The 24,778-nt window shown below is 44.5% G+C and overlaps 1 protein-coding gene across 2 annotated transcripts; it reads right to left on the bottom strand.

Annotated features, from left to right (window-relative positions):
• Window positions 1–3,950: 3,950 nt before the first annotated feature.
• On the bottom strand, window positions 3,951–7,401 carry LOC123134051 (uncharacterized). Of its 2 annotated transcripts, XM_044553402.1 has the most exons (6): window positions 7,235–7,401; window positions 7,093–7,157; window positions 6,586–7,004; window positions 6,316–6,498; window positions 6,143–6,215; window positions 3,951–4,235 (listed from the first exon to the last, which is right to left on the bottom strand). In XM_044553402.1, the coding sequence occupies exons 2-5, from the start codon at window positions 7,099–7,101 to the stop codon at window positions 6,158–6,160; spliced, it is 669 nt and encodes a 222-aa protein (XP_044409337.1). In that variant the 5' UTR covers window positions 7,102–7,157; window positions 7,235–7,401; the 3' UTR covers window positions 3,951–4,235; window positions 6,143–6,157. The 2 variants fall into 2 exon arrangements, with proteins under 2 accessions (XP_044409337.1, XP_044409338.1); XM_044553403.1 differs by having other exon boundaries at window positions 7,093–7,287.
• Between the last annotated feature and the right edge of the window lie 17,377 nt (window positions 7,402–24,778).

Consider the following 24,778-nt stretch of genomic DNA (forward strand, 5'->3'; position numbering starts at 1 on the left):
CCTCCTCTCGCCCCAGCTCGCACGCGCGCTGGCCGCCCGAGCGCACCAGTGAGCGCGCTCACATGCGTGGTGCCCTGGCCCCCCTGCTTTCCCTCTCTTCTCTCCCCTCGCCCTAGACCAACCCCACGAGCACCCCAAACACGCCCACGCGCGCCCTCGTGACCCACGGCAACGACAACGACCTCGCTGGCGCATGGGTCCACGGCAAGCCCTAGCCCGGCTATATAAGACCTCCCCGAGCTCTCCTCTCCTTACCACTCGCCCTCTGCACCACCAAATAATCCTCCTGCACCCCCAGTTCCTCTCCAGAGCCGCCCGAGCTCGAGATCGAGCTCGAGCTCCGCCGCTTCGGCTCGCCAGAGTTCGCGAGGTACATGCCTCCCCGCTCCTCCTCTACCTCGATCTGGAACCCCCGAGCACCCCTGATCATTTCCCCTTTCTCCCCCGCTTCTTTTGCAACTGGAAACAGCCAGAACCGTCGATGCCCGACGCTCCTCCACCGTGAACCTCGTCGCCGGCGAACCACTGCTCCCCTCCGGCCAACTCGGGCACCACCCGAACGGCGACACGACGAGGAGTCCAACGGTGCCATCAGCTCACCCCGCCGTGCCCGCAAACATCGTCGGTGAGCTTGCCGGCCCTCTATCGCAGGGTTAGGGATGACAGGTGGGCCCCGCCTGTCATCCTTACCTCTCTCTCGCCCCCTCTCTCTCCTACTGGCAGTTGGGCTCCGCCCGTCAAGTTTAAAAACCTGGCGCCCGCGCGTTGGCTCGCCTGGGCCTCTTTTCCCTCTGGGCCTGCTGCACTGTGGCCTTTCTGGCCCAGTGGCACAGGGCCATTTTCCTTTTCTTTTTCTATGAATTTTCCAAAAATTCCACTGAGTTGAATATTTGTCCAAATAAATTAATTCCAACTCCTAAATTCCTGAAATATTGCAACCTATTTAATGGTGCAACTTTCATTCAAATCCAACAAACTTTTATTCACTGTAAATATTTAAATGTGATTTGAAGCATTTAAATATACATTTGTAAATCCATTTATCCTATTCCACAACTCCAAATCCATAACTAGTAATTTTCCCCTTCTTAGATTCCCCCTAGTATTTATCAAAAAGAAGTTGACATTTTTCTGAGCACTTTGGTTTTTCTGTTTTACGATTGCCTTATTTTCTCGTTATTTTCTTGCGACGATTAGATCCCGTATTAGACGAAGTTGCTGAAGAAGAAGAAGGAGAAGGATTTGAAGAACTTGAAGACCAAGGCAAGCAGCCCTTTGACCATGTCTATGAAACCCTTTTTATGCATGTTATATAGCACTTTTTGCTTGCATCGGAGACATGATACTGTGATGACCACATGGGGTGGTTTGCCACCGTTACTTCCTCGTTGATACTTGCATTGTGCATGATCCTACCTTCTTATGAGGGTTATGCCTGCGGGAGTAGATAGGATGCTAAAGTAGATGTTACGCAAAAAGGGACGGGTATATGCATGATGAAGGAGACAAAGTATTTTCAAAAGACTTTTCGAAAACCCCGTCGGGTGCCACTTATGCCCGAGGGAGATGATGAGATGGGTAACCACTTGATGACGAAGTGGTGTACCGAGGCAAGTGCGTGTGGTTTTCGAAAATGGATTAGATTTAAGATTTGTCGACTGTCCCAACCTTACATGCGCAACCACTCTACCCTTGTATGGGAAAGGGCATTATTGATTACCTAGGCCGATACTAGCTTGGAGCCCGCATTACTAGTGACGGGGGAGAGTTGGTGCTCTCTCTCGGAACGGGGCCGTGCCAGGTAGGGCGGCCATGACTGTTTTCACAGGGCACCGGATACACCGTTGTGTCCCCTCTCGGATGTTACGATCTCGAGTGAGTCTCGTATGATGTATATCGTGAGGATACGGAACAATGAGTGGACTCCTTTTTAGTGTCGTCTAGGGAAAGATAGTGATCGGGTGCTTACCCCGGGTACTTGAGGTATCGCGGGTCGTGGATGACACGAAAGTTCCCCGGATCTTGTGGGTAAAGTGTGCAACCTCTGCAGAGTGTAAAACTATTCGAATAGTCGTGTCCACGGTCAAGGACAATTGGGCGGTGCTGCTTAAACTACGTCCAGAACTTCACAAACCAATGTGTGTGTTTGGATAATTGGGGAGAACTACTTGGGTCAAGTCAAGGGACTTGGCATGATTGAGTTGGGTTGATGCCCACACTATTTATGTTGATATCTGCAACATGTCCTCATGGTTACTTGTATTCTCCTGATGCATGTCTTACAAGTTGTTGAACATGTCATTGCACTCAAAACTAGCTTTCTGCAAATTACCTACTTAGTGTTGTATCATTGCATTATTGTGCTTTGTTCCAATCATGGGTTGCTTGCGAGTACATTCAAAGTACTCATTGGCTTGCCACTGATTATTTAATTGGCCAGGCATGGAAGAACAGGAGTTCGAAGAAGAGTTCTTTGGAGACGAACATGCGAACTTGGACGCTTCCTAGTCAGAATGCCTGTAGGGTTAAGGCAGATGGCATGGGTTCTACTTATCGACGAAGATTTCCGCTGCTTAAGCTTATTTGGTATTCAGCCCCTGTGGCTTTATCTATGTAAGACTTGACCATAATGGTCATAATTTGTGTAAGACGGTATGTATGGATGTAAGACTCTTGTTATTTAGCTTCTGTGTGTTCAGTGAGCATTGATTTCTGGGATCACTGTACACGTGCATTCGGTGATCACGACTTATGAGTCAGGGTCCCCACAGATGTCGTTTTGCGTTTGGATCTGCGCCGATGCGCGTATTTAAAGTGTTGTATGTGAGAGCAAGCGGGCAAATATTAAATATTCCTACCGTTGATGATGGACCTGCGCGTAGCATATCTCCGAAATACCACTCGCATCCCAAGTTGCGCCACTCGCCCGAATACTCATTTGCGACATGGCGAATTTAAGAAAAAATGATCTAGTGACATGTGACATGGAATTTTCATAAAAACTTTGTCATGTCACCTGTACAATTTTTCTTACACTTCCCTACACATGGCAAATTTCTTACCCGCAACATTTTTATTGAACTTACCATGGAGAAATTATTTACACTATATTTTGGCATGGCAAACTTGCTTTGTGATTTATTTTCACTTTTTATATAGTTTTTTACATGGATCATGGCAATTCTTTTTGTACATAACATGTATACCACGATATTTTTTGTTTGCCACCTAAGAAAATATAGGTAAATTTGTTTTTGCAACATGGAAAATTTAGGAAGTATCAATCTTGTGAGGATTTTCAGAAGAAAAAAAAAATCCAAGTAGCAAGTTCACTTTTTTTTTTGGAATTGTTTGGATTGTTTCTGACACGGGGGAGTCAATATGTATATGAGCTCGATGCTTGGGATCCTAACAGTACCAGTAGCTTGGAGGCACATTATTTGCATCAAATAACAAGTTAGTAATGCCAGCGATCAATCCCCACAAAATAACGAATATCGATCAAAAAGAGGACGTTCATCTTCATTTTGCCATGCTGCACCAACTGTACAGTACGACAAGCTGCCGTGACAATGCCTCAAGTGCGTCATTGGTCCATATAAAGCAGAGCAAGCGAGCCGACAGCTGCATGTTCACTGTTCCCTCGGCGTATACAAACCGGTATTTTCGTTGGTCATTATTGCCGTGCCCGCGCGCATGTGCGCCATTGGTCCATATAAAGCAGAGCAAGCGAGCTCGTCCGCCGAAACGCCGCTCTCTTCTGTGATATCCAAAGGTTCATTTAGACCAGGATAAAGGATTTGGAGGTGAGCGCTTGTTTACGCTGAGGTCTACAACCTCGAGGTTTAAATCACACTACACGCTCAGTGAAGCTCTAAAGCCGGATTGAGACTCGTCGTAGCGAAACAAAACCAATTATTACTTTTGCTAAATATACTTACAATTCACAATTATGTAAGTATAGAACTATTTCATAAAATAGTGTAAGAAGCATCAAGATCAACACATCATTCATACAATTACTTAGTCCCTCAAGTCACAAGTGAAATTAAACAAAGCAAAAAGGTGCAAAGAATAAGATGTGCACCAGCACCAGCACCACACTAGTGCAAATTACATTCCAAAAGTTAGCAACTTCAAATTTTCAGCAAGAAAAGAGACCAGCAGTCCATTAATCATTCAATTCCACGGACTTCAACCTCTTTAGCTCTTTCTCACATCTTCTCAGCTTGGATCTGCACAAGGCAAGATCAAAATGGTCAATCAGATGTTGTGCTTAGCGTCCCATGTGTTCCGCCAAAAATATAAGTTTGTGTAATGGTGCTTAGCCAATCTTTTTTTTGTGCGCTAGAGCAAAAAGTGGAAAATAAAGAGTATGTTGCAGAAAAACTTTCTAAAGGGACATGCCTAGAATTAAAGCAGGATAGGACAATGCCCACCTCACTATTCTATAGTTAAAAACAGCACATTCAGACTGATCGCAGAACTTGCTGCAAGAGTTACTAGGCTAAACCCTCTTTACTATTTTATCTTAAGAAATAGAGTAAATTGCGAAAAACCACCACAATTGCGTCGCTCAGTGCGAAAAACCACCGTTTTCATAAAAGTTTGCTGAAAACACTGATTTTGAGTAATTGGTTGCCGAAAGCACTAAAAACCATGATTGACCACGTTTTGACATAAAACTGACAATGAGGCGCCTTGTAAGTGATGATGTGGCGTAGAAAACTCACACCGTTTGACCCAGCTGTTAGGCTGATATAGGGCCCACCTATCATCCTCTCTCCTCCATCTTCCTCCTTGCTCCTGTGCTGCTACCCCACCGCGCCGCGCCTCCCTTCCCTACGGTTCATCCTCCGACGAGCACCGGGACTCCGAATCCGACGCGCCATGCCGGCCGCCGCTTTAGCTACCCCTAAGCCGGCGACCAAATTGAGCGGTGCTCGATCTCCCGACCAAAACAAGGTGGGCCTCGCTGAATCAGGCGGCAGGGTTGCGGGCACCTGGAGCTCAGCCTCCCAGCAGTGGGTTGGTGCTCGGGCGCGCAGGAGCTCAGACTCTCCGCAGCGGGCTCGTGGGGAGTTCTGCTTCCCATAAGCGGGCAGGAGCGCGGGCGCGCGAGCTCCTCGTCGCCCAGCACGCCACTCACCTCACCGGCTGGTGCTGCCTCCTATACGGGGCAAGTTGGCTGCGCGCAGGAGCTCAGACTCTCCGGAGTGGGCTCGCATGGAACTCGCCCTTGCCGAAGCGGACAGGGGCGCGGGCGCGCGAGCTCCTCCTGGGCCTCCTCCTCGTCGCCCAGCACGCCACTCACCTCGCCCTCCACAGGTCCGCGCGGAATTGCAGGGGCGGCTGACTCCGGTATTGCTCCGGCGAGCTGCACAACGACATAAGCAGGTCGAACTCCGCCGGCGTGCGGAAGTGGACCGCCCTCCAGCTCTCCCCCTGATGCGCACAAGATGCTCGATGGAATGCATGAGAGAGGAAGCGGACTATACATGCCGACGGATGGGCCCGCGGCAACCTAACGGTTCAGTCAAATGGTCCAACGTCCGTCTCTGCTGGCCGTTACCCCGTGCCACGTGGCGCTGACAAATGGACCCCACTGTCAGTTTTCGTGTCAAAACGTGGTCAAGCATCACTTTTAGTGCTTTCAGCAAACAATTACTCAAAATCGGTGTTTTGGGCTAACTTTTATGAAAACGGTGGTTTTTCGCAATGAGCGACGCAATTGTGGTGGTTTTTGGCAATTTACTCTAAGAAATACCCCTCATTCCCATAATATAAGGTGCGATTGACTTTGCACGGTCTTTGATGCATGACTTTAACCATTAATATATATCAAAGTACATGGATTGAACATGTACAAATGACATCATCGTATTTGTTTTGCAAAACAATTGTAGTTCATATGTCTGTATACTAATTTTATAGACATACAATATATGAAAATCATAGTCAAGGTTGTACAACAAAGATCAGAAAAGTCAAACGGTGCCTTATATTTTGGGAAGGAGGGAGTATAATTTTGAAATAGTAGCCATACTATCCTGTCACATGATAGTTCAAACATACAGGATGCTGCAATTAACTCAAATTCAAAACTATGAAAACAACAGTTCATATTGGTGAAACTTACAACCTGCTACAATATGTGTTAATTTTGCTGCACAGGGGCTTGTTCCACTGGAATTCCATCCGAGACATACGAAATGCTGACATACAAAAGCAAAAGGCAACGTTAGAGAAATCTGTAGCCACTTTTGTTTACATAAAGAATTAAAACCAACTTATGCAGATATGATTACATCTTACCCACTCAGATGTTTAAGCACATCATCACGTAATTCCTGCGTTGTCCACGCGATCAAACAACCAATATCAGCATAACTAATTCCAACGAGGGCACCATTCCTATTGAATATTGGTGACCCCAGATATGCATACTCATGAGATGCACTCTCAAGCATAACTTCTGTTTTTGCTTCTGTTCCATTCCTGTTTATAGAAAATGGAAACACATCACTATTGGCACTTATACCAAATATTACATCTAAAAACAATAGGTTTGGTTTTTGAACTTACACGACACCCCCTTTGCAATAAGCAGCTGGTGTAATAAAGTCTTTCCGTGGAAATATGAAGGCATCAGCATAATCAGCAGCTTTCAAGGGCTTAGTCTCAATCTTTGCTGGTTGCACAAATCCATTTACTTCCGGTTTCAGCTTAAATGTACAAAATTTGTCGCGATAATCCACCATAGTGGAGAAAAGCTTCCGTTCTTTTTCATAACCGGCGGCAGTATCATTTGGAAAACTCAATTTGAATTCAGGGCACATCTTAAAAAACACAGGGTTTGCAACTATCGTAGCCGATCCATCCGTATCAACTGCAACGACGATTCCAGGAATTACCATATGCCTCAACTCCTTTGTCTCGCCCTCCCGACAAAAGGAAATACGCGCAATACATTTTCGAACTTCTGGAAAAACAAGACGTATGTCCTGAATAAAAGTCAAAGGGATTTTTTAAAATCAGAATAAAAACGAGGTCTATGGGAAAACACTGAAGGAGGAACTACAATATACCGACCTGATCCATGGAAAACAAATCGCCAGAAACAGATGGAGCTCACTGGCCGCCTGTTCGCCGCCGATCTAGAGGAGGAGCAACGCGTTGAGAAGATGATAGGCGCGAGTAGGAACGAATCGAGAGGAGAGCTTAAAGAGATTACTCTCGCGGTGGGTAGCAGCCGCCACGGGTAGGCTGGAGGAAGCGCCGTCGAGTCTGCGGAACCGGGCTAGGGCAGCGGTTTGGGGATTGTGGTACGAGGCGGCGAATCCTGCACGCGCCTGCAGCGCCCCGCCCTGGGCCGGCCCATCTCACCCTTTTTCCTTTTCGTTTCATGGACAAAAAAAAGATGAAATCACTAGTTGAGGAGTGCTTTCCGCATAGGTCAATCCGGGAATGCTCCGCCCGTGACAAGTGTCACGCGTGGAGCGTCCTGAGACTTTTCTAGGACAATGCGCGTGTGACACTTATCACACGGAGGAGCGTTCCCGTGATTTTTTGGCTTTCGGTTTTCATTTTTGGTTTACCTTTTTTCACTTTTTTTCACTTTAGTTCTTGAACATTTTAGTATTTTGTAATATAGTTTTGATCTGTTTCTCTGTCTCGTTGCTGACACGTCGTCGCAGCCTGAGCTTTTTTGCTTTGTTTCCTTTTTCACTTTTTTGCGTCCTCGCTGCGCGTCACCGCCGTGACTGTTATCGCCTGCCCACGGCGGCCCTTCTTTTCCGTGCACGGCCGCGTCATCCTACTGCCTGCCTGCCAGCTGCCTTCGTTGGTTCCCTATTTCCAGTTTGTTTTACTTTTTTCTCATTATATTTTTGGGCAATGGAGATTTATGGTGTGATTGTGGGTGGGGGCTTCCAACACTATCAAATATCAGCTTTCAACTTTGTTGTGTAATCAGTTCTTAATAATGAATGTGTTCTATGCAGGTATGGCTTGCCCCTTTTGCCGTATGCCAGGTGGCCCTTGTTCCTCTTTTGATTCTTGTGTGGATGTGTTCACTGTGGTGCTGGATCATCATTGTTCAAGGCGTGTTGTAAGAAGACTAACATTTTTGTGCACGTACTTATTTATTTTTGTGTTGTTGATATTGTTTTGAATGCAAAGTATTCTAGGTCTTATTTATGTGATTATGATGGTTGTTTTGATTTATTTTGTTGGGGAATGTAGTAATTTCAAAAAAAATCCTATGCACACGCAAGATCATGGTGATGCATAGCAACAAGAGGGGAGAGTGTTATCCACGTACCCTCGTAGACCGAAAGCGGAAGCGTTAGAACAATGCGGTTGATGTAGTCGTACGTCTTCACGGCCCGACCGGTCAAGCACCGAAACTACGGCACCTCCGAGTTCTAGCACACGTTCAGCTCGATGACGATCCCCGTACTCCGATCCAGCAGAATATCGGGGAAGAGTTCCGTCAGCACAACGGCGTGGTGACGATCTTGATGTTCTACCGTCGCAGGGCTTCACCAAAGCACCGCTACAATATTATCGAGGATTATGGTGGAGGGGGGAACCGCACACGGCTAAGAGATAAAGAGATCAATTGTTGTTGTGTCTATGGGGTGCCCCTGCCCCCGTATATAAAGGAGCAAGGGGGGAGGCGGCCGGCCAAGGAGGAGGGCGCGCCAAGGGGGAGTCCTACTCCCACCAGGAGTAGGACTCCTCCTTTCCTTGTTGGAGTAGGAGAGAAGGAAAGAGGAGGAGAGGGAGAAGGAAAAGGGGGTTGCACCCCTTGTCCAATTCGGACCAGAGGGGGCGCAGGCCTCCTTCCTTTTGGCCTCTCTCCTCTATTCCGGTATGGCCCAATAAGGCCCATATACTCCCCGGCGAATTCCCGTAACTCTCCGGTACTCCGAAAAATACCCGAATCACTCGGAACCTTTCTGAAGTCCGAATATAGTCGTCCAATATATCGATCTTTACGTCTCGACCATTTCGAGACTCTTCGTCATGTCCGTAATCTCATCCGGGACTCCGAACAAACTTCGGTACATCAAAACTCATAAACTCATAATATAACTGTCATCGAAACCTTAAGCGTGCGGACCCTACGAGTTCGAGAACTATGTAGACATGACCAAGACTCGTTTCCGGTCAATAACCACGAGCTAGTCAAGTAGAGGCATACTAGTGACACTATGTTTGTCTATGTATTCACACATGTATCAAGTTTCCGGTCAATACAATTCTAGCATGAATAATAAACATTTATCATGAAATAAGGAAATAAATAATAACTTTATTATTGCCTCTAGGGCATATTTCCTTCAGTCTCCCACTTGCACTAGAGTCAATAATCTAGTTCACATCATCATGTGATTTAACACCAATACTCATATCTGTATATGATTAATACCCATAGTTCACATAATCATGTGATCAACACCCAAAGTGTTTACTAGAGTCAATAATCTAGTTCACATCTCTATGTGATTAACACCCAAAGAGTACTAAGGTATGATCATGTTTTGCTCGCGAGAGAAGTTTAGTCAATGGGTCTGTCACATTCAGAGTCGTATGTATTTTGCAAATATTCTATGTCTACAATGCTCTGCACGGAGCTACTATAGCTAATTGCTCCCACTTTCAATATGTGTGCAAAAGCTTGCACCGATGTAACTCTTTACGACAAGCTCTTTTATCACCTCCATAATCGAGAAACATTTCCTTAGTCCTTACTAAGGATATTCTTGACCGTTGTCCAGTGATCTACTCTTAGATCAGAATTGTATTCCCTTGCCAAATTCAGAGCAAGGTATACAATAGGTTTGGTACACAACATAGCATACTTTATAGAACCTATGACTGAGACATAGGGAATGACTTTTCATTCTATTTCTATTTTCTGCCATGGTCGGGTTTTGAGTCTTACTCAACTTTACACCTTGTAATACAGACAAGAATTCTTTTTTTGACTGATCCATTTTGAACTATTTCAAAACTTGCCAAGGTATATACTCATTGAAAAATCTTATCAAGCGTCTTGATCTATCTTATAGATCTTGATGCCCAATATGTAAGTAGCTTTACTAAGGTCTTTATTTTAAAGAACTCCTTTCAGACACTTCTTTATGCTTTCCAGAAAAATTCTACATCATTTCTGATCAACAATATGTCACTCACATATACTTATAGAAAGGCTGTAGTGCTCCCACTCACTTTATTGTAAATACAGGCTTCACTGCAAGTCTGTATAAAACTATATGCTTTGATCAACTTATCAAAGCGTATATTCCAACTCCGAGATGCTTGCACCAGTCCATAGATGGATCGCTGGAGCTTGCACATTTTGTTAGCACCTTTAGGATTGACAAAACCTTCTGATTGCATCATATACAACTCTTCTTTAAGAAAACCATTAAGGAATGTAGTTTTGACATCCATTTGCCAGATTTCGTAAAATGTGGCAATTGCTAACATGATTCAGACAGACTTAAGCATCGCTATAGTTGAGAAAATCTCATTGTAGTCAACACCTTGAACTTGTCAAAAACCTTTTTGCGACAAGTTGAGCTTTGTAGATAGTAACACTACTATCAACGTCTGTCTTCCTCTTGAAGATCCATTTATTCTTAATGACTCACCGATCATCGGGCAAGTCAATCAAAGTCCACACTTTGTTCTCATACATGGATCCCATCTCAGATTTCATGGCTTCAATCCATTTCATGGAATCTGGGCTCATCATCGCTTCCTCATAGTTCATAGGTTCATCATGGTCTAGTAACATGACTTCTAGAATAGGATCACCGTACCACTCTGGTGCGGACCGTACTCTGGAAGACCTACAAGTTTCTATAATAACTTGATCTGAAGTTTCATGATCATCATCATTAACTTCCTCACTAATTGGTGTAAGAATCACTGGAACTAATTTCTGTGATGAATTACTTTCCAATTCAGGAGAAGATACAATTACCTTATCAACTTCTACTTTCCTCCCACTCACTTCTTTTGAGAGAAACTCCTTCTCTAGAAAGGATCCATTTTTAGCAACGAATATCTTGCCTTCGGATCTGTGATAGAAGGTGTACCCAACAGTTTCCTTTGGGCATTCTATGAAGACGCACTTCTCCGATTTGGGTTTGAGCTTATCAGGATGAAACTTTTTCACATAAGCATCGCAACCTCAAACTTTAAGAAACGACAACTTGGGTTTAATGCTAAACCATAGTTCATACGGTGTCGTCTCAATGGATTTAGATTGTGCCCTATTTAAATGTGGATGTAGCTATCTCTAATGCATAACCCCAAAATGATATTGGTAAATCGGTAAGAGACATCATTGATCGCACCATATCAAATAAAGTGCGGTTATGACGTTCGGACAGACCGTTACACTGTGGTGTTCCAGGTGGCATGAGTTTGTGAAACTATTCCACATTGTTTTAACTGAAGGCCAAACTCATAACTCAAATATTCATCTCCACGATCAGATCGCAGAAACTTTATTTTCTTGTCACGATGATTTTACACTTCACTCTGAAATTCTTTGAACCTTTCAACTATTTCAGACTTATGTTTCATCAAGTAGATATACCCATATCTGCTCAAATCATCTGTGAAGGTCAGAAAATAACGACACCTGCCACGAGCCTTAATACCCATTGGTCTGCATAAATCAGTATGTATTATTTCCAACAAGTTTGTTGCTCGTTCCATTGTTTCGAAGAACGGAGTTTTAGTCATCTTGCCCAAAAGGCACGATTCGCAAGCATCAAATGATTCATAACCAAGTGATTCTAAAAGTCCATCTTTATGGAGTTTCTTCATGCGCTTTACACCGATATGATCCAAACGGCAGTGCCACAAATAAGTTGAACTATCATTATTAACTTTGCATCTTTTGGCATCAATATTATGAATATGTGTATCACTACGATCGAGATCCAACAAACAATTTTCATTGGGTGTATGACCATTGAAGGTTTTATTCATGTAAACAGAACAACAATTATTCTCTGACTTTAAATGAATAACCGTATTGCAATAAACATGATCAAATCATATTCATGCTCAACGCAAACGCCAAATAACATTTATTTAGGTTTAACACTAATCCCAAAAGTATAGGGAGTGTGATGATGATCATATCAATCTTGGAACTACTTCCAACACTTATTGTCACTTCCCCTCAACTAGTCTCTGTTTATTATGTAACTCCTGTTTCGAGTTACTAATCTTAGCAACCGAACAAGTATCAAATACTGAGGGGCTACTATAAACACTAGTAAGGCACACATCAATAACCTGTATATCAAATATACCCTTGTTCACTTTTCCATCCTTCTTATCCACCAAATATTCAGGGCATTTCCGTTTCTAGTGACCATTTCTTGCAGTGTAAGCACTCAGTTTCAGGCTTTGGTCCAGTTTTGGGCTTCTTCGCAGGAGTGACAACTTGCTTGTCATTCTACTTGAAGTTCCCTTTCTTTCCCTTTGCCCTTGTCTAGTGGTCTTGTCAATCATCAACACTTGATGCTCTTTCTTGATTTCTACCTTCGTTGATTTCAATATCGCAAAGAGCTCGGGAATCGTTTTCGTCATCCTTTGCATACTATAGTTCATCACGAAGTTCTATTAACTTGGTGATGGTGACTAGAGAACTCTGTCAATCACTATATTATCTAGAAGATTAACTCCCACTTGATTCAAGTGATTGTAGGACCCAGACAATCTGAGCACATGCTCACTAGTTGAGCGATTCTCCTCCATCTTTTAGCTATAGAACTTGTTGGAGACTTTATATCTCTCAACTCGGGTATTTGCTTGAAATATTAACTTCAACTCATGGAACATCTCATATGGTCCATGACGTTCAAAACGTCTTTGACGTCCCGATTCTAAGCCGTTAAGCATGGTGCACTAAACTATCAAGTAGTCATCATATTGAGCTAGCCAAACGTTCATAACGTCTGCATCTGCTCTTGCAATAGGTCTGTCACCTAGCGGTGCATCAAGGACATAATTCTTCTGTGCATCAATGAGGATAAACTTCAGATCACGGATTCAATCCGCATCATTGCTACTAACATCTTTCAACATAATTTTCTCTAGGAACATATCAAAATAAACATAGGGAAGCAACAACGCGAGCTATTGATTTATAACATAATTTGCAAAATACTATCAGGACTAAGTTCATGATAAATTAATGTTCAATTAATCATATTACTTAAGAACTCCCACTTAGATAGACATCTCTCTAGTCATCTAAGTGATCACGTGATCCAAATCAACTAAACCATGTCCGATCATCACGTGAGATGGAGTAGTTTTCAATGGTGAACATCACTATGTTGATCATATCTACTATATGATTCACGTTCGACCTTTCGGTCTCCGTGTTCCAAGGCCATATCTGTATATGCTAGGCTCGTCAAGTTTAACCTGAGTATTCCACGTGTGCAACTGTTTTGCACCCGTTGTATTTGAACATAGAGCCTATCACACCCGATCATCACGTGGTGTCTCAACACGAAGAACTTTCACAACAGTGCATACTCGCGGAGAACACTTCTTGATAATTAGTGAGATATCATCTTATAATGCTACCGTCAATCAAAGCAAAATAAGATGCATAAAGGATAAACATCAGATGCAATCAATATAAGTGATATGATATGGCCATCATCATCTTGTGCTTGTGATCTCCATCTCCGAAGCACCGTCGTGATCACCATCGTCACCGGCGCGACACCTTGATCTCCATCATAGCATCGTTGTCGTTTCGCCATCTATTGCTTCTACGACTATTGCTACCGCTTAGTAATAAAGTAAAGCAATTACAGGATGCTTGCATTTCATACAATAAAGCGACAAGCATTCCTGCCAGTTGCCAATAACTCGGTTACAAAACATGATCATCTCATACAATAAAATATAACATCACATCTTGACCATATCACATCACAACATGCCCTGCAAAAACAAGTTAGACGTCCTCTACTTTGTTGTTGCAAATTTTACGTGGCTGCTACGGGCTGAGCAATAACCGTTCTTACCTACGCATCAAAACCACAACGATAGTTCATCAAGTTAGTGATGTTTTAACCTTCGCAAGGACCGGGCTTAGCCACACTCGGTTCAACTAAAGTTGGAGAAACTGACACCGGCCAGCCACTTGTGTGCAAAGCACGTCGGTAGAACCAGTCTCGCGTAAGCGTACGCGTAATGTCGGTCCGGGCCGCTTCATCCAACAATACCGCCGAACCAAAGTATGACATGCTGGTAAGCAGTATGACTTGTATCGCCCACAACTCACTTGTGTTCTACTCGTGCATATAACATCTACGCATAAAACCAGGCTCGAATGCCACTTTTGGGGAACGTAGTAATTTCAAAAATTTCCCTACGCACACGCAAGATCATGGGATGCGTAGCAACAAGAGGGGAGAGTGTTGTCCACGTACCCTCGTAGACTGAAAGCGGAAGCGTTAGAACAACGTGGTTGATGTAGTCGCACGTCTTCACGGCCCGACCGATCAAGCACCGAAACTACGGCACCTCCGAGTTCTAGCACACGTTCAGCTCGATGACGGTCCCCGTACTCCGATCTAGCAGAATGTCGGGGAAGAGTTCCGTCAGCACGACGGCGTGGTGACGATCTTGATGTTCTACCGTCGCAGGGCTTCGCCTAAGCACCACTACAATATTATCGAGGACTATGGTGGAGGGGGGCATCGCACACGGCTAAGAGATAAAGAGATCAATTGTTGTTGTGTCTATGGGGTGCCCCCTGCCCCCGTATATAAAGGAGCAAGGGGGGAGGCGACCGGCCAAGGAGGAGGGTGCGCCAAGGGGGGAGTCCTACTCCCACCACCCCTTGTCCAATTTGGACCAGAGGGGGGGGAGTAGGCCTCCTTCCTTTTGGCCTCTCTCCTCTATTCCCGTATGGCCCAATAAGGCCCATATACTCCCCGGCAAATTCCCGTAACTCTCCGGTACTCCGAAAAATACCCGAATCACTCGGAACCTTTCCGAAGTCCGAATATAGTCGTCCAATATATCGATCTTTACATCTCGACCATTTCGAGACTACTCGTAATGTCCGTAATCTCATCCTGGACTCCGAACAAACTTCGGCACATCAAAACTCATAAACTCATAATATAACTGTCATCGAAACCTTAAGCGTGCGGACCCTACGGGTTCGAGAACTATGTAGACATGACCGAGACTCATTTCTGGTCAATAACCAATAGCGGAACCTGGATGCTTATATTGGCTCCTACATATTCTACAAAGATCTTTATTGGTCAAACCGCATAACAAGATATGTTGTTCCCTTTGTCATCGGTATGTTACTTGCCCGAGATTCGATCATCGGTATCCAATACCTAGTTCAATCTTGTTACCGGCAAGTCTCTTTACTCGTTACATAATGCATCATTCCGTAACTAACTCATTTAGCTACATTGCTTGCAAGGCTTATATTGATGTGCATTACAGAGAGGGCCCAGAGATACCTCTCCGACAATCGGAGTGACAAAACCTAATCTCGAAATACGCCAACTCAACATGTACCTTTGGAGACACCTGTAGAGCTCCTTTATAATCACCCAGTTACGTTGTGACGTTTGGTAGCACACAAAGTGTTCCTCCGGTAAACGGGAGTTGCATAATCTCATAGTTATAGGAACTTGTATAAGTCATGAAGAAAGCAATAGCAACATACTAAACGATCAAGTGCTAAGCTAACGGAATGGGTCAAGTCAATCACATCATTTTCCTAATGACGTGATCCCGTTAATCAAATGACAACTCATGTCTATGGCTAGGAAACTTAACCATCTATGATTCACGAGCTAGTCAAGTAGAGGCATACTAGTGACACTATGTTTGTCTATGTATTCACACATGGATCAAGTTTCCGGTCAATACAATTCTAGCATGAATAATAAACATTTATCATGAAATAAGGAAATAAATAATAACTTTATTATTGCCTTGAGGGCATATTTCCTTCACATTTTGCAGTATCTTTCGTGCAGTGTTAGAGCTCATGTTGCTCGGTACATCGAGCAGTGCAGGGTCTTAGGTATAAGGAGGGGTGACAAAGATACAGATCTTGCTCTTCGCTGTAGTGAGGGTGATATATATGGTGTTCTATTTAGCCATGGTGCTTCTTGGGAGAGACCGGTGACTGATTATGGTCTCCGTCACCGTGATATAATGAGTGTTAGGCTTGAGCACTATGGAACGTTGATTGGTGTTGATTTTTATCGGGGGTGGAGATATGTTGTCCCTTTATCCTCTGTTGGTAAGGTTTATTTTTAAAGAAAAATGTACCCTGTTTCACGTGACATTTGTTGTCGTTCCCTTGAACTTGTGAAATTTGATTTTTGTAGCACTTGAGGATCTGAGTGACTCTAAAGGAACTTGTTGGCACTTGTGTGTGTGTGTGTGTGTGTGTGTGTGTGTGTGTGTGTGTGTGAGCATTCCACTGAACACCACCAGGAGAGGCGCCCTTGCTTCCATTTTAACTGCTGGTACTAACAGAATCTATGGAATGTGCCGAATGATGATGGACATAGAACGACCATTGCCCTCTTTGAATGTGATTAGAACAACGTTATCTTCAACAAAGGATGCAACTAACAGGAACTCTTTGAAAGAAGAATTTTCAATTACCATCCTGTCGTCTTTTTTGCAGATGGAGTATGATGAAGAAGTGATAACATGGGTAGGTTCATCAGGAGCTTCAAGGTTCATCCTAGCACTGGTTGGCACATCCACCCATCTCTTCAGGATCGAGATAACACTCTTTGGAATTTTGTAAAAGAAACAGAAATAAAAGAGAAATGAAAAGGGTTGATTTTTCATTTGAACATTCAAAATAAATACTGAATGCACTGAGTGCGCAATCAACATAACTTTTTCATATTGAAACTAATATATTTCTCAGCATGTCCAAGTTAATAATTAAGCAAATAAAAAAAGAGAACTACCAAAGTTATGTTGGTGTTGGATTAATAAATTGTTTATTTAGAATTTTATATACAAGCAAGATTAACTCAACATCGTAGAAGAGTAAATGTAGATATACGAAGCAAAGTGTGACACCCCCGATTCAATCGTACATTGATCATACACGCAAACATGTACGATCAATATCAGGGACTCACGGGAAGATATCACAACACAACTCTAAACACAAATAAAAGAATAGAAGCTTTATATTACAAGCCAGGGCCCTCGAGGGCTCGAATACATAGCTCGATACACAAGAGTCAGCGGAAGCAACAATATCTTATTACAGACATAAGTTAAACAAGGATGCCTTAAGAAGGCAAACACAAAAGCAACAACGATCGAAGAGGCAAGGCCTCCTGCCTGAGACCTCCTAACTACTCCTGGTTGTTGGCGGTCTCCATGTAGTAGTATCTGTCGGCGGTGGCATCTGGCTCCAGGGATCCATCATCTGGTTGCATCAACCGGAAATAAGAAAGAAGGGGGAAAGGGGGTAGCAAAGCAACCGTGAGTACTCATCCAAAGTACTCGCAAGCATCAGGTCTATACTAAGTATGCATTGGTATCAAAGGAAGGTATGTATCTGTGGACTGAACTACAGAATGCCGGAATAGAGGGGGAAGGCCTAGCCTATCGAAGACTAGCATCTTCAAGTAGCACCAATCATCTTGTAGCATGTAGAAGAGTAAAGAATAGCATTTTAATAAATAACAAACATGTTGTAGAAACAACGCCCAGAGATCCTTCCTCGACTCCCTGCGAGAAAGCAATCTCGGAGCCACATATCCATCACATATCTCAAGTATCCATTTCTAGTTGTATAAGATCAGGATACAAGTCCGAACGTCCATTACCTTGGACATGGTATTCGAATATATATCTTCCCTGCAGGGGTGCACCATGTTACCCAACACGCTTGATTACTCTGGCCAAACACACTTTACTGGGTCAATTCCCGGCCTCGGAAGATCAACACGTCGCAACCCTACCTAAGCTCAGCAGACAAGTCCCCGGCGGTCTACATCCTAAGCACTCCGGGGTCTTGGGCCCATCGCCCGCAGGACTCTGGGTCGTTGCGAGCAGGGTGGATACCAGCACCGCCTCGGATGGCCAGCACGATCCGACCGTGCCGCACTGCTGAACTGGACGTTTGACAAAGCTTCGGCTGATACTGCGACGTCGAGGCCCATAACTATTCTCGCATGGTGGTTAGTGCGTAAAGGCCAGAGGCCAACTCAGAACAAATGCCCAAATATGTTAGTGCATTGGGGGCTCGCGGAAACGAGCAGAGACTCATGATAATGTGACCCCGTCGCCTTGTCTCGTGGACTTACGGCAAGTGCCCGGACTGCCCGGCCGTGCCACGTGGAAAACTCGCGGGTGCTCTCTGGGCCCGCCCGACTTTCACATCAACTCGTGCGTACCCCTCAGGGCCAACCCGACTCCATCAATGGTCTCAAGTAAAGTCAAGGTAACCGTGTGTCCAAAACATCAAGGGGAAAACCCGAGGAATCACCCTCGATGGATTCCACTCAATGTAATCATCAAGGTGAACGTAAGAGGAACCACCCTCGAGGTTCGCACTTGAGGGGTTGCACGACATAGTCGTATCGGGAGTGGTCAAGGAGGAATCACCCTCGATGATCACGACCGAATAGCTACACTACAAAATTATCATCAGGAGTGCGTTACGAGGTATCACCCTCGGCACTCGATAGTAGCTTTGCAGAGTCGGGCAACAAAGGAGGTATGATGTGATGTGAGGTGTCGGGCTCTGGTCATCGATCACGTTGATCAAGACTTCGATGATGAAGCAGGGGCAACAAGGACAAGGTGGGGGGCACTGATGGATCACTAACCAACCTATACTAAGAAGTTTAGGATAAGCAAGTAAGGTGCAACAACAGGTACAAAAGCAGGCTATGCATCAGAATAGGAGCAATCAATTACAATAGCAAAATCTAATGCAAGCATGAGAGTATGGAATAGGCGATATCGGGATGATCAAAGGGGGGGGGGGCTTCCATGGAAGCTCCGCTGAAAGGGGAAGAAGGGTCGTCGGTGACGTAGTCGATCACAAGGGCATCAGCTGCGGTCTCGGGGTCTACCGCAGAGAAGAGGGGGAAGAAACAGTTAATACAGAGCAAACAGGAGCAATACTAAGCATGACAAGACAAAAAGCAGTGCTAGGGGTGTTCTAATGCAGTGTTACATGATACCGGTGAAGGGGAAAAACATCCGGGAAAGTATCCCTGGTGTTAGGCATTTTCGGGCAGACGAACTGGAGGGGGAAGGTTGCATGTTCGCTATGCTAGGGATGTGTGGCAGACGAACAGACTGCGTATTCGGATTCTTCTCGTCGTTCTGAGCAACTTTCATGTAGAAAACTTTTCATCCGATTACAGATTATTTTAAATTAAACTTCTAAGTTTAAAACATTTTTCTGAATTTCTGGATTTATTATAATTCAAAAATAAAAATAGGATATACTTATTATACCTACTGTGGGGTAGCCATAGTGGATGATAGGTGGGACCAAGGGGTGGGGTCCAGTTGACTCAGTCAATCAACTGTTGACTGTTGACTGGTCAAAACTGCAGCTGGGGCCCATGTGTCATTCTCACATATTTAACATTTTCTTTTTAAGTGGATATAGACTAGTATTTTAATAGGATTATTTAACTAGTCAAATTAGCAATGGGGACCCACATGTCATCTGGACATAGACTAATCTAGCCACTAATTAATCCCTAACCTAAGCTAACCAGGACCGGCCAGACTGGTAGCAGCAAAAAGCAATCGGTAGCAGGCAATGGTAGCCGGACCAAACAAGCAGCAGCGGCGTTGCAAAAAAGAAGCAGAAGCAACAAGCAATAGCCACGACAGTCTAGCAGCAGAAGGAAGCATCGGAGCAGCGCTAGTAGCAAGGAGCAGTACTAGCGGCAAGAGCAGCAGTAGAGAGCAGCGGCAACAGGTGAGGGCGCACGGCTGGGAGGCGGGAGCAGCAGCCAAAGCAGCGCAACAGCAGGAGCAGCGAGCAGAGTAGTGAAGCAGCAAGCAGGCGCAGCGGTTAGCAAGCAGCAGCAAGCCGCGGCGAGGCTACGCGCAGGCGCACGTGCACAGCAACGGCACCAACAGCGCAGGAGCGGCAGCCGCACCCACGCGTACGCAGGGGTTCATGCACGACGGTGATGGCGACCTACGGCGTCCAAATCAAAGGGGGAAAAGGGGGGATCGGCGGAGGGCCTCACTGTGAGCGCGACGGCGTGGTCGGGGAGGTTGTGGTGGTGTAGATCGACATCGACGACGACGAGGCAGTGGCAAGACCGAACGAGGAGAAGCACTCGATCCCGACGGTGTGGTGGATCCCGGCTCGTACGCGTGGTCGGGGATGAAGCAGCGGATGTCGGGGGTTCTCAGGGACTCGGCGGTGCGGCGCGGGGCAGCCGATGGCCATGGCAACAGCGACGGTAGCGAGCGACTGCGCGATGCGAGGAAGAGAACGAGCGAGGGGAGGGGAAAGTGGGCGCTAGGGTTTGCCTATGCGTTTGGGGATGGTCTTATCCTCCTCCTGGCGTCATTGTAGCGCCAGACGTCGAGCATCGACGAACCGGGCGCCGTGGATTTCTGCCATGCCAAGCTTCTGTACAGGGAGGAAGGAGATGGCTTGTTGGTGGGCTGGGTTGTGCACTGTAGCAATGGGCTGCAAGTGCACAATAGTGTTTAGGCCTTTCTCTTTTTAGTTTGTTTTATTTACTATTTTGTATTTTCTCCAATGTTTTGCATTTTAAAGTAATACCAAACGAATTTTATTGATTACACCGCTTGTCACATAAATCAAGCACGATATTTTGGAGAGGCCCAAGAAGTTTCAAGTTAGTTGGAAAAACATAAACATTTATTTATTTTGAAAAGGTTACGCTTATCTCAGTTGGACCACTTTATATTTTACTAGAGATTAATCAGAGAGCCAAATGATGTTGGTTGCCACATGATAATTAGCTAGTGAATATTTTCAACCCAACAAACATTTTTGGTTTGACATTTAAAAATTTATATTTTCGATTTTATTTTTAAATTAGATTTTGAAACGCTTTGAATCTAAGTGAGATTAGCAACAGTAACAGTGGTGAAGTGGCCTCATTAGTAGAGGATTACTGTAGCTTAATTATCCGGGCGTCACAATTCTACTCCACTACAAGAAATCTCGCCCCGAGATTTAAGGGGGTGGAGTAAGGGGGAAAGACTCGGGAAGGATGAAGCTCAACACGAGATAGGTACCTAGGGGCTATCTTAGTGACGTGTCATAGAGGCATCTCTCGAGTTGAAAGACAAGAAAGTTGTCGAGAGTAAGGTAAGAAGGTGCAATAAGAAGCTTCAACTGGGCAGGCAATCGTTCGTTGCCTGAAACAAAGGGTGAAAGGAGTTCAGAGCAATGGGAATAAGTATTGCGTCTGATACCAGATAGATCATCTCTCGGAAGGTGGCTCGTGATTTTCATACAAAGCCAAACATGAGAATAGCTTTAGAAACAGGGGTGTACAGGAGTGTCAAGTTTCGATCGTGTGGAACTGTGGGTTATGGGCCCACCATGTGGGTTAAAAGTAGAAAGAGCGCTGACATCTTGCACAGTCATGATAGCAAGGCAGGTCAGAGTATTGCCTGTCAGTTATGTCGGCAACAATGTCGGCACCAAGGGCGAGGGATGAAGAGAACCATTTTCCTGCTCGTTAAGACGAGGCGGACCAATAGGCAAAGTTCTCGTCCATCGGTGGCTACCGGAATGTCATCAACAATAGTAACAAGGTCTTACTGACAGAGTTTGTACACCGAGGTGTTTACATAAGCAGGGATTATCACTGCTCAGGTATGTTAGGTTACAAGAAATGTTAACAAAACAATGGAAAGGAAAGTGTAGACTCGAACTAGTTATCGGTGTTCTCGAGTGTCTAACAACTCAAAACTCGTGGAAAAATGGGAATCGGCGAGAAATAATAGTTGATGAAGAACTCATAAGAAGTTACGTAGTTCCATGATATTCTCGAGATAGCATAGGGTAATACTCGAAGGTAGATCAAAGTAGAGATCAGACAGGTGAAATGATCTGAAGAAGACAAGTACTTTAACTTGTCCGAGAAATGGAATCAAAGGAGAACAATCATGGCTGGAACCACAATTGCAAAGGACCAAACATAGATACAAAATGAACTTATCACAAGGGGATTATTATTATAACAAGAAGCTTCCATGGTAAGTTCCACATCGGGTCCATGGGCATGAACACAAAGGTTCAAGGTCAACTCCCACTTCTCTAACACACAACTTTCCATTCACTTCTCCCTTTTGAAAAAGTTGTAGTGTTGGAAATTTACCTGATGAAAAGCCAACGAAGTATAACCCGTATGACTTTCGAGTTCACACGGATTTAGGGAAGACATAGATTCAACCCATAGGGGCATCTTAGGAACATATACCACAAACTTCACGAGTAAATAACTCAAGCCCGGAAGGAGAGTATGGTTCACAAGAGCGGGGGATGCAATTTACCGAAGGCATTATGTATCCGAGGAAAGACTCACAAGGTTATTGAAAATGGAAGACGCTGTCGGAAACGATCCAATAAAGGAACTGGTGGTCCATAAGGGATCTGATGTGAGTATCGATACTCAATCAGAAGAAGAAAGAATGCAAGGAGATCAGATTATAGAAACAACTAACTAATTCAAAGCTAAAGTGCAAAGGAATTATGATTTGCAAATCGAGAGATCAGAAGTAGAGGCTCTTACCAAAGAAAAGTAAGTTGAATAGACATAGATCAACAATCAATCAAGGTTTGATTTGTCGAACACCAGCTCATGTCCGGAGGGACGTCTGAACCAAGAGAAGAATTCTCATTAGGACTGATGATCGCGGGCATTCACAAACTGAAAGTGCAACTATCCCTGGGTGGTTTTGGTAATTCCTAACAGCATATATCTCATTGAGCTAATGCTATTTCAAGATAAATATTTCAGGAAAGCTCAATGATTGGCATGGCATGGATGAGAAAAGTGGATCCCTCAAAATGCTAAGGACAAAAGGGTTGGCTCAAGCTCAAAGCACAAGACTCTACATTTTCTATATTAGTGATCCAAGATCACATTGAGTCTATAGGAAAAGCCAATACTATCAAGGAGGGATGAGGTGTTGCTTAATGGCTTTCTTGCTCAAAATGCTTAGTGATATGCTCCAAAGCCCTCAACTACTTTCTCACATCCACATATGACCAAAACCAAAAGTCCAACTCAGCCCCACCGATTCTTTCCATCCGGCGCCACCAAGTTCAGATGTCATAGCCACTGCCACAAACCCTAGTCAAATCGGTCTCACCGATAGGGATCTCGGTTTCACCGAGATGGGATTGTAATCTCTCTGTTTCCCTTCGTAACGTTTCGGTCCAACCGAGATGAGCGATCGGTCCCACCGAGATTGCAATGCAAACTCTCTATTTCCCTTTCATAACGTTTCGGTCTCACTGAGATGAGCGAATCGGTCCCACCGAGTTTGCCTGACCAACTCTCTGGTTAGCTTATTACTAAAATTGGTCCCACCGAGTTTGAGTAATCGGTCTCACCGAGATTACGTTATGCCCTACCCCTAACCATATCGGTCCCACCGAGTTGACATGTCGGTCCCACCGAAAATCCTAACGGTCACATTATTTGCTAAATCGGTCCGACCGAGTTTTACGATTTGGTCCCACCGAGATTGGTAAGTTGTGTGTAACAGTTAGATTTTGTGTGGAGGCTATATATACCCCTTCACCCACTCTTCATTCGTGGAGAAAGCCATCAGAACATACCTACACTTCCAAGATACATTTTCTGAGAGAGAACCACCTACACTTGTGTTGAGGTCAAGATATTCCATTCCTACCATATGAATCTTGATCTCTAGCCTTCCCCAAGTTGCTTTCCACTCAAATCTTCTTTCCACCAAATCCAAATCCTGTGAGAGAGAGTTGAGTGTTGGGGAGACTATCATTTGAAGAAGAAGAAGAAGAAGAAGAAGAAGAAGAAGAAGAAGAAGAAGAAGAAGAAGAAGAAGAAGAAGAAGAAGAAGTAGAAGAAGAAGAAGAGAAAGAAGAAGAGAAAGAAGAAACAGAAGAAGAAGAAGAAGAAGAAGAAGAAGAAGAAGAAGAAGAAGAAGAAGAAGAAGAAGAAGAGGAAGAAGAAGACGAAGAAGAGGAAGAAGAAGCAGAAGAAGAAGGCACAAGAGCAAGGAGTTCATCATCAACACACCATTTGTTACTTCTTGGAGAGTGGTGTCTCCTAGATTGGCTAGGTGTCACTTGGGAGCCTCCGACAAGATTGTGGAGTTGAACCAAGGAGTTTGTAAGGGCAAGGAGATCGCCTACTTCGTGAAGATATACCCTAGTGAGGCAAGTCCTTCGTGGGCGATGGCCATGGTGGGATAGACAAGGTTGCTTCTTCATGGACCCTTCGTGGGTGGAGCCCTCCGTGGACTCGCGCAGCCGTTACCCTTCGTGGGTTGAAGTCTCCATCAACCTGGATGTACGATAGCACCACCTATCGGAACCACGACAAAAACGTCCGTGTCTCCAATTGTGTTTGCCTTCTCAAACTCCTCCCCTTTACCTTCATATGCAATTATGTTACATTCCGCTGCTATACTCTTAGAATTGCATGTGTAGGTTGATTTCTTGACTTGTGCTAAGTTGCTAAAA

The sequence above is a fragment of the Triticum aestivum genome, chromosome 6B (genome assembly GCF_018294505.1).
Source record: "Triticum aestivum cultivar Chinese Spring chromosome 6B, IWGSC CS RefSeq v2.1, whole genome shotgun sequence".
In the NCBI taxonomy this organism is placed as follows: Eukaryota; Viridiplantae; Streptophyta; class Magnoliopsida; order Poales; family Poaceae; genus Triticum; species Triticum aestivum.